Here is a 13,612-nt window from a genome sequence, read left to right on the forward strand (position 1 = left end):
AATAGGTTTTGTAAAGTTCTCTTCTCTGCTCCTCCACCCCCCCTTTCTTTATATTTTTAACTTAAAAAACTTGGGGCCTAAACCAGAGGACAGTATCCAGAAAAGGGCCAACCCTGAAAGAAGTAGACCACCACCTGTGAGGTGCTGAGTGCCCTTCTCTCCTGTTGAAGTTGATGGGAGTTGGGAATGCTTAGATATTGGAAGGAAGTGATCAGCACCTCACAGATTCTGCCTCTGTGTTGTTCTGTTTTTAACTCAAATGACTGGAGATACTTGTTTAAATACCAACATTTGCAGGATTTCAGGTTCTCTTTGCCTAATCTCTAACAAAAGCAAAATAGCTATGAGGAAACATTGCTCAAATTTGCAGCCGATGGTCCTTATAAGAAAAGCTATAGGCTGACCTAGATATTACAGGATAGGAATGTTTGCATTGATTTTGTCTTGTACAATGTTGACTTTCACTTCCTGCTCAGCTGGAAAAAATAGTGAGAGTCTGCTGGCAGGAAAACAGTAGAATTATGCTGAGAATTTCTAGCAAAAGCAGCCCTGTCAAACAAAACTGAAACCAAGGAATACGAATTTGTGTTACATTACAGCTCAAAAATACAAATCTAAAAAGCTTTCCAAAATTTCTGTGGAAAAGGATCACCCAGCCTAGTTTGCCTTTATTTTGGGAGGTAACATAAATCCAAATAAATTGCCATTGCCCTAGTTATAAAGCAGGGGAATGATAGCCACGTTCCCTAACCCCTTTCTTTCTCACTTCTTTCTCTCTCTCTCTGTCTTTTTCTTTCTCTCTCTCTTTCTCCATGCCACAGGGAAAGGTTTGAAACGGAACGTAACAGCCCACGCTTTGCCAAATTGCGCAACTGGCATCACGGCCTATCGGCGCAAATCCTTAATGTTAAAAGTTAAAAACCCACATGTAACAAATAAATGTGCAAGATATAAAATTACACTAAAGAATTAACTGCTTTCCTGAGTTAGAACCTTGGGGTATCATATATATACATACACAGTAAAGACATAAGATAGGGTGCCTGCCTTTATTGTTTTCTGTTGCTAGCCTGATATTTCTCCACTCTCTCTCAAAAAAAAATAAATCTACAAATGATCTTCAGTGTAAAGTGGATTTCTTTTTGCCTTCTGATAAAATATAACTTTAAAGCATTGATGGGGGAAAGATGTAGCTATTGTATTTTATTTAAATACAAAGAACAACAAGATAAATGATTGTCAGATTTTCTTGGGGGTTGAGCGGAGATATACCTTTCCAGAGAGTGTTACTGCTGTAAGAAAGTCAAAATGGAGCTAGATAGTTGGGAAGAAAAACTTACTGAGCCTAGCTGAAAAGTTCTAAATACATAGTCCTTGTAATTTCTTTCAATATTTAAATAATGTTTCAGATAAGACCGTAGATGTGATAAGTTTATTTTTCTTGGATGTGCTATATTGTTAAGAGTCACTTCTGGCAAGATTGCTTATAGTTTTCTCTTTGAAAACAGAATTTGTCTTGGGGAGAAAGATAGAGGTGGAATGTGGCAACTGTGAGACTGTGAAGAAAAGGGGATTAGGTGACACTTTGCTAGAGGTGGCTTAGAAGTAAAAAGAATATATGAGACAATTCATGTACTGAGTTTTTAAAAGCATGTTGTAAGTTTCAGGCAAAGTGCTGCTCTTTCTGTATTGCTCTTGTTTTATCCCTCACTTTTTTCTGTATATAGCAGCATGCTTTATCTGAAATAAAAGGATTTTAAAAACTAAAGTAATGATGTGCCTGTTTTACACAAGTAACTTTACTCTGGAAAATAAAATAAACCTTGGAAGTACATCAATGTTCTTTCCACAATAGAGAACATTGTCAATAAGCTTTTCCCAATTAAACATAATTCTTACAGATCTCAAAATGATCGAATTAGAAGGCTCGGTGTAGCCTATAAAAAGACAAGAATAGAATTGAACACACAAATTCTGAGTAACAAAAGAAAACAGGATATTTTTGTGGATTTTAGAGGGGAAATTACAATAATTGCACAAATTCCTTTGGTAATCTGCATTCTCTGAGGTGTTGCTAATATTGGTTTAGTACATACCTGCTGTGTTGACACATGGATCATTGCTGGGGGTTAAAATGAAGTAACTTTGTTTCAATAAGTATATTGCAAACATTCCAACAATAATTTTATTTTAAAATATATAATCTGTAGTAGTTGCTTTTTAAAATGCCATAACTATTTTTAAATAATCACCATGGCAATCCAATTACAAATTAAGCCATATTATAAATATTTATTAATAATTTTATTTTATGGAAATGCCAAGGGCCAGATTCTGATCTCATTCACATCTGTGTAAATCCAGAGTATCTCCACTAAAGTTAATGCAGTTATTCTGGATTTTCCCAGGGTGTCAGTGAGTGCAGAATCTGGTTCAAATAAGTGAAAGTCTCTTTCACAAAGAAGATTTATATAGTGTTTAAAATATCAATATATAATTTAGTGTATTCATTTTTGTAATATGATAAACATTTCAAAGCTAAAATATTTTGCATCTAGTTTAAGATTGAAGTAAATCACTTCTGAATTATTAATACCAGAGTTTAAATGTTAATGGGAATTGTTTGCACTTACTGTCAAAACACTGTAATATATTTGGTTTTATTAGTACTGGCGGGTGCCACTGATTATGACAGGACTAATTTAAGTGCTTTATATCTAAACATAATTCTCAGTCTTTGTAGATTTTTGAATAATCAGAAAAATGAGACGTATAATGTATCATAACAGTAACTGAAAGAAGGGGTTGGTCTCCTCTAGTTCTTCTTAAATGCACATACGAACTGCTTAATTACCAGAGCCAGAGCCAGATTCAGGGGATGCAACACATGCAACCAGTTAGTGAGTCGAGGAGCACTAGAAATAGTTGTCGTCCTCTTCCCTGGAAAACATGCAGAAGACATAAACTAAATAATCTTTAAATGTATCAGCATTTAATTCTTTAATTGTTTGTATAGGGTTCATGTAAAATTTTGTGGAAAAATGTAAGTCTTCTAAGATTTGAAATGCAATCCTAGAAATCAGAGATGATAAAGATCTATTACTGAACATAATCCATCCCCCATTACTAATGCAACATTATTTCATATAGCACATATTCTAATGTTTTGTTCAGTCCCATTTTAGCAGACCCAAATGATGGGTCATATTCATAAAACCATTTGGAAACCAAATAAAATTATTTCTGTATTTTTCTTTTACCAATTTATTTTAAAAGAAAATTCCTTACAAAAAAAAATAAAAATCTGCCCTTCAATTAATGTTTAGATTGTGTCACAAACCATCAAAAGCCAGAAAAGTCAAGCTAAAGCAGTTTTATGTCATTAACAGATCTTTTGCTTTTTCCTTGTGATTGGGAATTAGGTTCCACTCTGAAGTGGAGAAGTTAGGCCAGGAGTTGCCTTCTTACTCAGTCCCACTGCTCGAGAAAGTAATGGACAGAGAACTGATGAGAATTTGCTGGGGGCATCATAAAGCGACTAGCCTTGTGATTAAGGCCAGCTCTAGCCTGGTTGGGCTTCATCACTAATTTATGCAGATTTTCTTAGTTCATAGTACCTTGCAGATGTATCTGTCTGTCTTTAGGGTATACTGTAGTCTTAAACGTGATTGTTTTGTTCAGTGGAGGAATGTTGGTGACAATGCAGGAGGCTAGCTTCAAAGGATTGTTTTGTAAAGAGCCCCCAACCCAAATAAGAAGACAAAGTGTAGCATGTGGGCAATGATATCCCAGCAGTCTTGCCCAAAAAAGCCCAATGTTTATAAACATTTAATGAAGATACAGCCAAGATGGTGCCACTAGGAAATCAAAACCAAAAGGCCTTCCAGGTAAATCTGCTTGTCTGGTTATGACACAGGGAAATGCTCATTTTCTGCTGTGATCTAAACCTGTTTGATCCCAACTAATCTGTTTCCTAAATACCCTTGCTTTGCCCTCTACTCAGATGCTCTCTCTCTTACCCTCTTCCAGTGACTAGGCTTGCAGCAGGAATACTGACTGCATGCAGTGCATGCTGGTATGGCAAGTGTGTGTTTGTAAGAAACCAGGCTTAAGAACTTGACCTCTCATGCTTCCTGCATGAATGGATGACAACAGAGATGCTCTGGGGCTACTTTCCTTACTTGCCCCTTCTCACACCCTGCCTATGTGGGAAGGATTTTAAGCTTTTGGTATATAGTGAATCAGTGAAGAGGCAACTTTCTCTAAAACATGGTTTCTCAGGCACTGTGTGTGAGACAAGTTGGGATTGTATTTGTTCAGTAAGGAGGGATGGGTATGTAGGGACCATTTTAGCACTGCTGGAAATTCAAATAATTCTATATTAGAACTGCGTCTGAATTCTTCATGCAAAGATAGCAGACGTGAAACATTATAGCATACTCAAACTGGGGTTCCTACAAGAGATAATTTAATTATCATTCAATCAAATTTTTCCGTGATGTAGTTCAACTGACTTTACTGAGCTTGCAGTAGGGATGAATTTGACCAATTAAATGCAATAAGTACAGTGGAGTTAAGTCAGTATAGCTGTGTCACTCACTGACTGGGACCTGTCACTGTAGTTTCAGCAACTACCTGGGTGTCATGCACACAATTTTGCTTGTAAACATTACAAGCTAGAATTTGATGTGTTAACAACCAGTACTAACTCTATGAATATATTGAATATCTGGCTGTGGTGCCCTCATTGGTCAGGCACACAAGACCTCCCCTTCTCATTGTTCTATCACATTTTCCAGCCCCATATTTGAAAATGAATATACCCAAATCCCACTCTCAGTCGTAAGAACCTGTGTCCCGTTTAAGCTCATAAGAGCCTTCAACACACGCAAATCAAGACAAGTACCTTGATCCCCTTTTCTCATTTGCTAAAATCTCCAATTGTTAGCACCCTCTAACCCTGCCCAATTGCCAAATCTTCCCACCCATGAATATGCTATGTAGACTACTGAAATCCTTTGTTGGAGCCATGTCTTATTTCACAGAGGGTCTCACAAAAACAAAGCCAGCTGTGTAACTAACTCCATCATGCAGGGTACCTAAGTAGAATCAGGAAATAATGAGAATTTTGTCATTTTTATCTTGTGCCGTCCCCTCTCACCCTTTGACACACATAAGAGTTCCAGTGACCTAAGGATAGTGAATAACCTTGATTGTTTCTGGTTAATGTGGAAATCTGGCTGATGTCAGAGAAGGAAACTAGACCAAAGTTGGTGGCAAAGTGGCACCACAAACTGTTAGTCTGGTAGTTTTGTGGGAACAATGAATTTATGTCCACTTGTTTCCATGCCACCCCTTCTGGAAAGATGGCATGATCCAGGACAGTGTTGATGTTTATTTGTAAAATCTGTCCAATTAATATTCATTTAAAATTAGGAATCCATACAAGGTTAACAAAAAGAGTAAACCCATCTTCAAAACAGTCTGTAGAGGGGAGCACATGTAAGCCAACAAACCTCGTCATAGCTCTAGGTCCACCGTTACATCTGTGGATTGAACTGCATTGGAAAAGAAAAGACTGTTCTTTACCTGTCTTTGTCTTCTATATTCTCCTGTTTACCACTGATCCTTCCTGCATGGACTGTAGTTTTAGTTTAATTTTCATTTGTCTCTCAAGTGCAAGTTTTTTGTGTGTGGGTGCATGTGTGTGTCCTTCCATTGATGTTGGTAGCTAACAAAGATCTCACTGTAGCAATACTGCATTTCTCTGTGGATTGTCTGAATGCTTGTGTTGCCCTAGGTATGGTAAGGGAGAATTAGTTCTTGAATGTACTAAGCATTACATCAAGTATACCTAATCCAGAGCTTTTCAAACTGTGCTCTGTGGAGAATGAGTGGTTCACAGAGCATTGGCTAGTAGTGCATGGAGAGATGCCTGATCATATAGTACTGACTCCTCTTCATTACTCTGCTAAATTTAGCTGCTAAATTGCATTAAAGACAACTAAAAATGTACTAAATAGTTTCCTAATCTTTTCCAAGTAATTGCTGTAGTTGCTATAGGAATATCATCCAATTACAAATGGAAGGGAGGAAAAGTAAGAGAATTCACAAAACAATCTCTATATTAAATGTGATCTGTGTCATGAAGGAATTTGAAAACCCCTGTTCTAATCCATACCATTCAGTTTTTGATTTAGAAATTGGGGAAATTGAAAATTATCTGAGGCAGAGCATGAAATTTAGGCCAATAATGAGCAAAGAAGTTATAAAGTACTTTATAACTTTTTATTCGTGTCCATTTATTTTTTAAAAATTATCACTCATCACTAAGACTTATTGGAACTGATTCTTTTCCCTCTGACAGTGATGTAAATCAGGAGTCAATGGAGTCGTGGTAAGAGGGGAATTGGGTCCAATTATGCATTCTCTAGATTTGAACATTGTCTCTCATTTATCTGCAGCTGTCACTAGTGAAAAACTAAGGCCCTGATCCTGCAATTGGATCCACAGTAGCAGATCTCTATGGCTCACCCAAGGCTGGAAGTAGCCACTCAAGCAGATCCAATTGCAGGACTGGAGCCTTATACTTCTTCTATATCAGATGGGTGGATAAAAAGGAGAGCTTTCTGAAGTGAATTTCTTTGCTTCTCTGAAATGCATTCTGGGCATATTTCAAACTCCTACTCTTATTCATAAATTTGCAAGCAAAACTGCTTACTAAAGTAACCTGATAAGATATACTGAATTAGTGCTCAAAACCTGCCTGATACCAAATGCTTTCAAATATAAGTTAGGACACATATACTTGCATGCAGAATATGTATATATAAATCTTGGAAAGGAATTTCAGGCTGTATCTTACACTTATTATGCAATCGCATCTCTTCCAACAATTCTAGACCTGTTACATGGCTGTGTCCTAACACTACAGCATATTTATGAATGGCACCAAAAACACACATGACAGTTGCTTTAATTTATTTCAGTCTTGGCTATTGAGCAAATACAGAATTGATTGCTATGTTCTTCACCTAATGTATAGTAATTTTTTCCTCTTCTGTGTTGGCTCAGGCTGCGCTAACCAGAATGCTTTCTAAGAGACCACTATTTCCCTAAGGTAGACTTGCAAGCAGACTTACTGGCAGGATAAACTGCAATCAGTTTTAGAGTAGGTTGCTCTACTCTCTTAACTGCAGTGGCTGAGAAAGAGACATGCTGGCTATCCTCCTCCCCCCATTTTCTGATCACTAAAGTCATAAACTAAACCAGCATGTTAATCACTGTAACTTTCAACCTTTTATCCTCTCCTGTTTTTTCCTTCATGTTTTCTGCTGTCTTTGTTGTTAAGTTAATGAATAATTGCAGTTACAATAATACAACTTCAAGAAATATAGGGATAAACATTAGCACTTCTTTGTGGTTTTGTGCACATGGTGTCATGGAACAATCCCTACTCAGACATAGGAACAACCACATTAGATCAGAACACAGGTCCAGTCTAGCCCAGTATCCTGTCCCTGATTGTGCCCAGTACCAGATACTTTGGAGGAAGGTACAAGAAATCCTCTGGTAGGCAATGATGAAATGACTTGCCCACAGGGAAAGTTTCTTCCTAACTTTCACCAAATATTCACAGACAATTCTCCTTGTATTGTTATTTCTGAAAAGGAACTCTAAGTTGCAGACAAATATATTTATGATAAAATAAGAAAACAATAAAGGATAAATAAACTATATAAAGGAACAGAGGGGTAGCCGTGTTAGTCTGGATCTGTAAAATGCGACAAAGAGTCCTATGGCACCTTATGGACTAATCTCCAATACGTCTGTTAATCTATAAGGTGCCACAGGACTCTTCGTTGCTATATAAAGGAACAACATAGGAAATTTATTAAGGACCAGATTTTCAGCAAACATCTAGCATAGTCTGTATTTCCATTTATTGATATGGGATTTATGTATGTAATGCCCATAAACATCCCGCTTATCAACGGGAAGATAGAACCTTTAATTGCTAGAAATGTAGAACCTGGTAATTTATCAATTGTACTTTTCATATCTTTTATCTTCAAACCAAGGACCTCAACCTGTGCTCTGGCTGGTAGGACAGAAGACTACTTAATGGTCATAGAGCAGAATACTGATAAAGGACTAGCTATAGCCCTCTCATATTCTTTCCCCTTTCGCATACTCTCTGTTTAGGTCCAATCTCACAATCCTCAATCCTCACTGACTTCAAAGATGGAGGTTATTTTAAGATACTGGATTGGGATTCAGAACAGCTTGATTCAGTTTCTAGCCTTAGAATCATAGAATATCAGGGTTGGAAGGGGCCTCAGGAGGCCATCTAGTCCAACCCCCTGCTCAAAGCAGGACCAATCCCCAACTATTTTTTTTGCCCCAGATCCCTAAATACCCTTGCCACAGACTTTCTGTGTAACAAAAAGCAAATTACTCAGGGCCTAATTTTCAGAGGTGCTGAGCACCAACACCTCCAGTTGGAGTCTATAGGAAATGCAGGTACTCAGCACCTCTGAAAATTGGGTCCTTAATCTCTTTCCACTTCAATTCTTCCTCTGTTATACAGAAATATTACTTCCCTACTGCACAGGAATGCTGTGAGGATAAATTCAGTAATGTTTATGTAGCACTCAGATATTACACTGATAGCACCCTAAAAGTACCTACAGAGAGAAAACATGAAGGCCTCCTAGGAAGCCTTCAGCACCTTGCATAATCAGGCCTTTACTATGTATAAGGTGCCTGATCTCTGAGCTTGTAACAATGAGGGAAAGAGCCCTTCAGCTGAATTTAAAATGCCTAGATATGAAGAAATAGCCACTTAATCACATACCATATTGAATTAAATGGTGCTGAGATATTTTAAAGGAACATTTTCAGATTTAAAATAATATTTTTAAGTAGGAATGTCTTCACTCAAGTTGCTTATACTACTTTAGATTATTACAGACTAAAGACTTTTTAAAGAATCCTAATTCACATTTCACCATTTACTGTATTGGGCTAGTGGACCTTTTGCACTTCATTCAACTTAAACAATGTGGACTAGTTAGTTTCCCTTTCACTGATAGTGTCTCACACTCCTGCACAGAGTTCCAGTTGTAAACACTCCAGGGGAAAGTTTAAATCCAAACTTTTTTTGTTTTTAAAAGAACTGTTCACTGGATTTTTTTTTTTAATCTGTAATAGGCCCACTCTTGCTCCCATTGAAGCCAGTGGAAGCCAAGGGCTTGTCTACACTTACAAGGCTGCAACAGCACTGTTGTAGCGCTTCAGTGAAGATGCTACCCACACAAATGGGAAGGCTTCTCCTGTCAACGAAGGTAATTACCTTCTCTGAGAGGCAGTAGCTATGAAGCCCTCCCATCAACATAGCGCTATCTACACCAGGAGTTAAGTCAGTGTATCTGCGTCACTCAGGGGCATAGGTGATGCGTAAAGGGGAATCTGGGTATGTGAGTGTGTGTGTGTTAGGTGCCCCCCTGATTTCTGCCTGGCCTGCTGGGGGGGGAGGGAAAGGGTTTCTGTCCTTCTCCTGCTGTGCTTGCCTCCCATCATGCTCGGCCCCTGTCCCTGGCAGCTGGGCCCAGGTGGGGAGCGGAAGGGGTGGGACCAGCCACTTATGCTGCCAGTCTGGGTCACTGCTCTGTGTAGTACGATGGCTGGCCTGAGAGAGAGCCTAGCTGGGGAGGTGGCGGAGAGCCATCCCCCAGCCTAAGCCTGGCTGCCAGAGACAAGGGCCAAGCAAGCCAGAGCACGCACTCCCCTGGCATGTTTCTGGCTCGCTCAGCCCCTGTCCCCAGCAGCCAGGCCTGAATGGGGAACAGCCCATCATCAGCACCACCTCCCCAGCCAGGCTCTTTCTCAGGCAGCTGCTGTGCTGCACAGGACAGAGGCCTCCCACTCCCCGCAGCTAACTCTTGGGGCGGGGAAAGCATGGTGGCCCCAGGCTGGGCACAAGCCAAGGAGAGGTCACACACATGGAGAGGCATGAGAGGTCTATGCTAAGGGGTGTGGATTTTCCACATCCCTGAGTGATGTAGTTATACCAACATAAGTTACCGGTGTAGATCAAGTCTCAGCATACAGTTCAAAGTGCAGGATGGCAAAATTAGATGAACTCTAATACAGCAGCACAGGTGGGTTCTGAGTTAGGGAGCTGAACCCAGAATAAAGATAGCAAAGCAGGAATGAGAACTGCAGAATGACCCACAATTTTTTTCTTTATTCCAAAATTTATTTCTTTTATTTTCTAATCTGTCCTCTCTGTATCTGCGTGATTTTAGAGGAATTAGTTTTGTTAATTCTGGAGAAAGTCTAGCATTCTCTTTTTAGGAGTGAGTGGAAAATGTGCTTAACTTGAGTGCTGGTTTAACAATCTCTTACATTTGGTTTCTAAGTGAAAAACACAACTGTAAACTGTACTGTATGCTGTTCAGATTCTCTAAAATCCTTATTAAAGCTCTCTAAAGTTCAGAGCCTTTTGGCATTCGACAGAAGGTAACAAGTGTGTTTTTGTAAATGTGTATGGCAAACGTGTGTTGCATTTTGTTACCTAATTTATTAAAATTCTTAAGCTTGATAGTTTAGTGCAGGGGTCAGCAACCTACGGTTTACATTAAAATGTATTACTGGCACGCGAAGCCTTAAATTAGAGTGTATACATGAAGACTTGGCACACCACTGCTGAAAGGTTGCCGACCCCTGGTTTTTAAAAGTCTTATTTCAGTTCACTTGATCTGTCTTCATGATCATTTCATGCATTGTATTATCAATCGTCTTCTAATTTCAACTATATACTGCACTGTGTAACTGAGACTAACAGTGGAATGGACAAATATGTTCTCTGATGCACATATGAAGCTCCTGCTGAAGTCTGTGGAAGTTGCCACCATTTTAGTAGCGGAGACATTATACAAGGCCCTGCTATCTACAGCTGGTTCACCTGTGTGGGGGACAACAGGGACTGAAGAAAGCCCAGGTTTGAATCTCTCCCTGATAGCCCAAAGCTACTCTCCACCTCTATAATCATATTTGTATGATCAGCCTGTATAATCACAATACAAAAATAGTTTAAATATCATTCGATCAACTTCTTCCGTGATGTAGTTCCACTGACTTTACTGAGCTTGTAGTAGGGATGAATTTGACCCATTAAATGCAATAAGTACAGTGGTTTTAGAAAGCAAATTAAGTTCAACATTCACATAGTGGAAAGGGTTAGGGTTTGGTCCGTTTAATCTTCAAAACCCTCTGTCAATACTCTATACCAATAGCTGAGTCCAAATTCCAGTTCAGCTGAGTCAACTACGGAGTTGTCCCTGATGAAAATGTGTTGTGTGCATTTGAGTTTGTTTTGTCTCTTTTCTCTCTGCTCTAAATCAGTTCCTTTTCTCCTGCTTTGTTCTGTGGAATTGTGTTTATTATAATTGTTCCATACCTCTCTCTCCTTTAACTATCAGAACTCCCCTGCCACCATCATTAAGCAGTGCCCTACACTTGCACAGTCAGTGAAAGAGTTAGGGTGACGTGCTGACCCCAGTGAAGTCATTGGGAGTATTGCCATTAGCTTCAATTCAGCCAGGATTTCGCCCACCTCTGCTGTAGCAGGAGAGGATGAATCAAGTTAACCATAACTGCAGTGGCCTAATGCTACTAGAAGCCTTATCCCAATTGCTTGTCTTTTGGTCTGGACTATGCATTTTTTTTTATAACCCATTTTGCTATATTGGAAATAAATCATGCTTCAGATTTTTCACACTATGAGTTTGTTTTTTAATATTCTTGCATGACTTTGGTTGTTGGTATATTATTTTAACACTTCTTTTCTTTCCACAGACTAAATCTCTAACATATCCCCTCCATCCCTTTTTCAGCCTGGCTACTTGATATATTACATTCCAGTGAACTCACAATTTGGTCATCTGTAGAGCTAGTGTTTGGTTTGTCATCACTCTAGAGAGGGGAACTGATCCAGCTTCACATTTCTTGGGGATTCAGTTTTAAGCCAGTATCTTCCATTCTGAGCACTATGACATCCTTATTAAAGGCAGACAGACTTGTTCTGCTTGATTTCTGTCATTGTGGGTTTTGAAAGCTTCCTTGGACTCATACACTTTTGAGTTTAGGAAATATTGTGAGAAGGAGAAAAAGGAGAGACAACACAGATACAATGAGCCAGACCCACAGCTGTAAATTAGAGTAGTTCATATGACTTCAGTGGCACTCCACTGAGTTGCACCTGTTAAGGGTCTAGCTTAGTATATTTATATATAACATACATGCACAGCAGTGACTAATATTAGCCCACCTTATGGAGAGAAGGGAATGGCTCTTCTATCTCTACTATGTTATCCACCTTCCCTTCAGCAAAATAAAAAACGGAACCAACAACAACCAACACACACACACCACTTCCTAGAGGGGAAACCTCCTTCAGTAGCCCACTTCCTCCTCGGAAAATGAAAATTCAGCAGCTGCTATCAAGGATTTCTGTTGTCCTAAGGGATGCAGTCAGGGCCGACTCACTGTGGCTATAAGAGGAATCGTACTTTATCTTTCTACCAAGTACCTTTGAAAGCAAATGGCTTCTTAATTAGTATTGTATTATTAAAAAACCTATATCCAGATTAGAAACAGTCAAACAGTATATAATCAATGGTAATAAGTATCTTATACAGAAATATTCAGTGAAACTTTTTAAATACCATAAGCAAAGTAGAAAAATGACTTGGCCTAACAAATTAGTAGATTTAAAAATACATTGCATCTTTTTTTACTCTTAGGTGCCAGAATAAGCATCCCTATTCGAGATGACATTTAAGCATATACTGTACTTAGTACAGTACTTAGTAGGAATAGATGTAAACCTATTCTTAAGTACTTTCTTGAATCAGGTCCTAAAAGATTTTAATAAGTTGAAAAATTATGTTTCAAAATTATAAGATGGAGGATTAAAGTCCTTCTAACGGTTATACACATACTTAACTGTACTCATATAAATAGTCTCATTGACTGTGCTGAAACTAATCTGAAGCTTATAGTTAAGCACATGTATAAGTGTTTGCAGGACCAAGGCCTAATTCTGTACCACTGAAATCTGTGGGTGTCTTGCCATTGACTTCAGTGGGAATCCTTCATTTAACTTAAATAGATGTTAGACTGGGCCTTAGTGTCTTGTCCTTCAGCTCCTGTGTGACGCACATTAAAGTAAATTGGAGTCTTATATGTATTACAAGTTCAAAATGGCACCTCATTAAGGCACTTGCCAGCTCACCCCTCCAAGTGGCTCTGTGCCACCTGCTGTCTCTTTCCCCACCACTACGACCATGGAGCGGAAAGCAGGGCTGGAGTCGAATGCCCCAGATGCCTTCCCTTCCTTCGTTGTCCCCCAACATGAACTTGTTACTTTTGGGGGAGGAGGAGAGTAAAGCCTTGGTAGGGAGGGGAGAAGACGAATCTGACAAGAGTCTCTGTTGCATGTAGCCTCACCATGTTGCTCAGCTCCAGTTGAGCTCCACACTGTGGAGGCATAATCCTAGGCTTTGTCCCTTAGGGCCTGTCTGGGCAGGATGAATTGCCTCTTACA

The 13,612-nt window shown here is 39.1% G+C and overlaps 1 protein-coding gene across 11 annotated transcripts in view; it reads left to right on the top strand.

Moving 5' to 3' along the window:
• Positions 1-13,612, top strand: part of LDB3 (LIM domain binding 3) — a 255,403-nt gene that overhangs the window by 187,964 nt on the left and 53,827 nt on the right. The window contains exon 8 of one of the 11 annotated variants that reach the window (XM_030569184.1): positions 822-1,768. The exons of the other annotated variants lie outside the window; for them this stretch is intronic. Coding sequence (XP_030425044.1) covers positions 822-918 — 97 coding nt within the window. The 3' untranslated portion in view covers positions 919-1,768. Of the gene's footprint in view, positions 1-821; positions 1,769-13,612 lie in introns of those variants that run through there. 11 annotated transcript variants of the gene reach the window in all.

Source organism: Gopherus evgoodei, chromosome 7 (assembly GCF_007399415.2).
Source record: "Gopherus evgoodei ecotype Sinaloan lineage chromosome 7, rGopEvg1_v1.p, whole genome shotgun sequence".
NCBI classification, from domain to species: domain Eukaryota; kingdom Metazoa; phylum Chordata; order Testudines; family Testudinidae; genus Gopherus; species Gopherus evgoodei.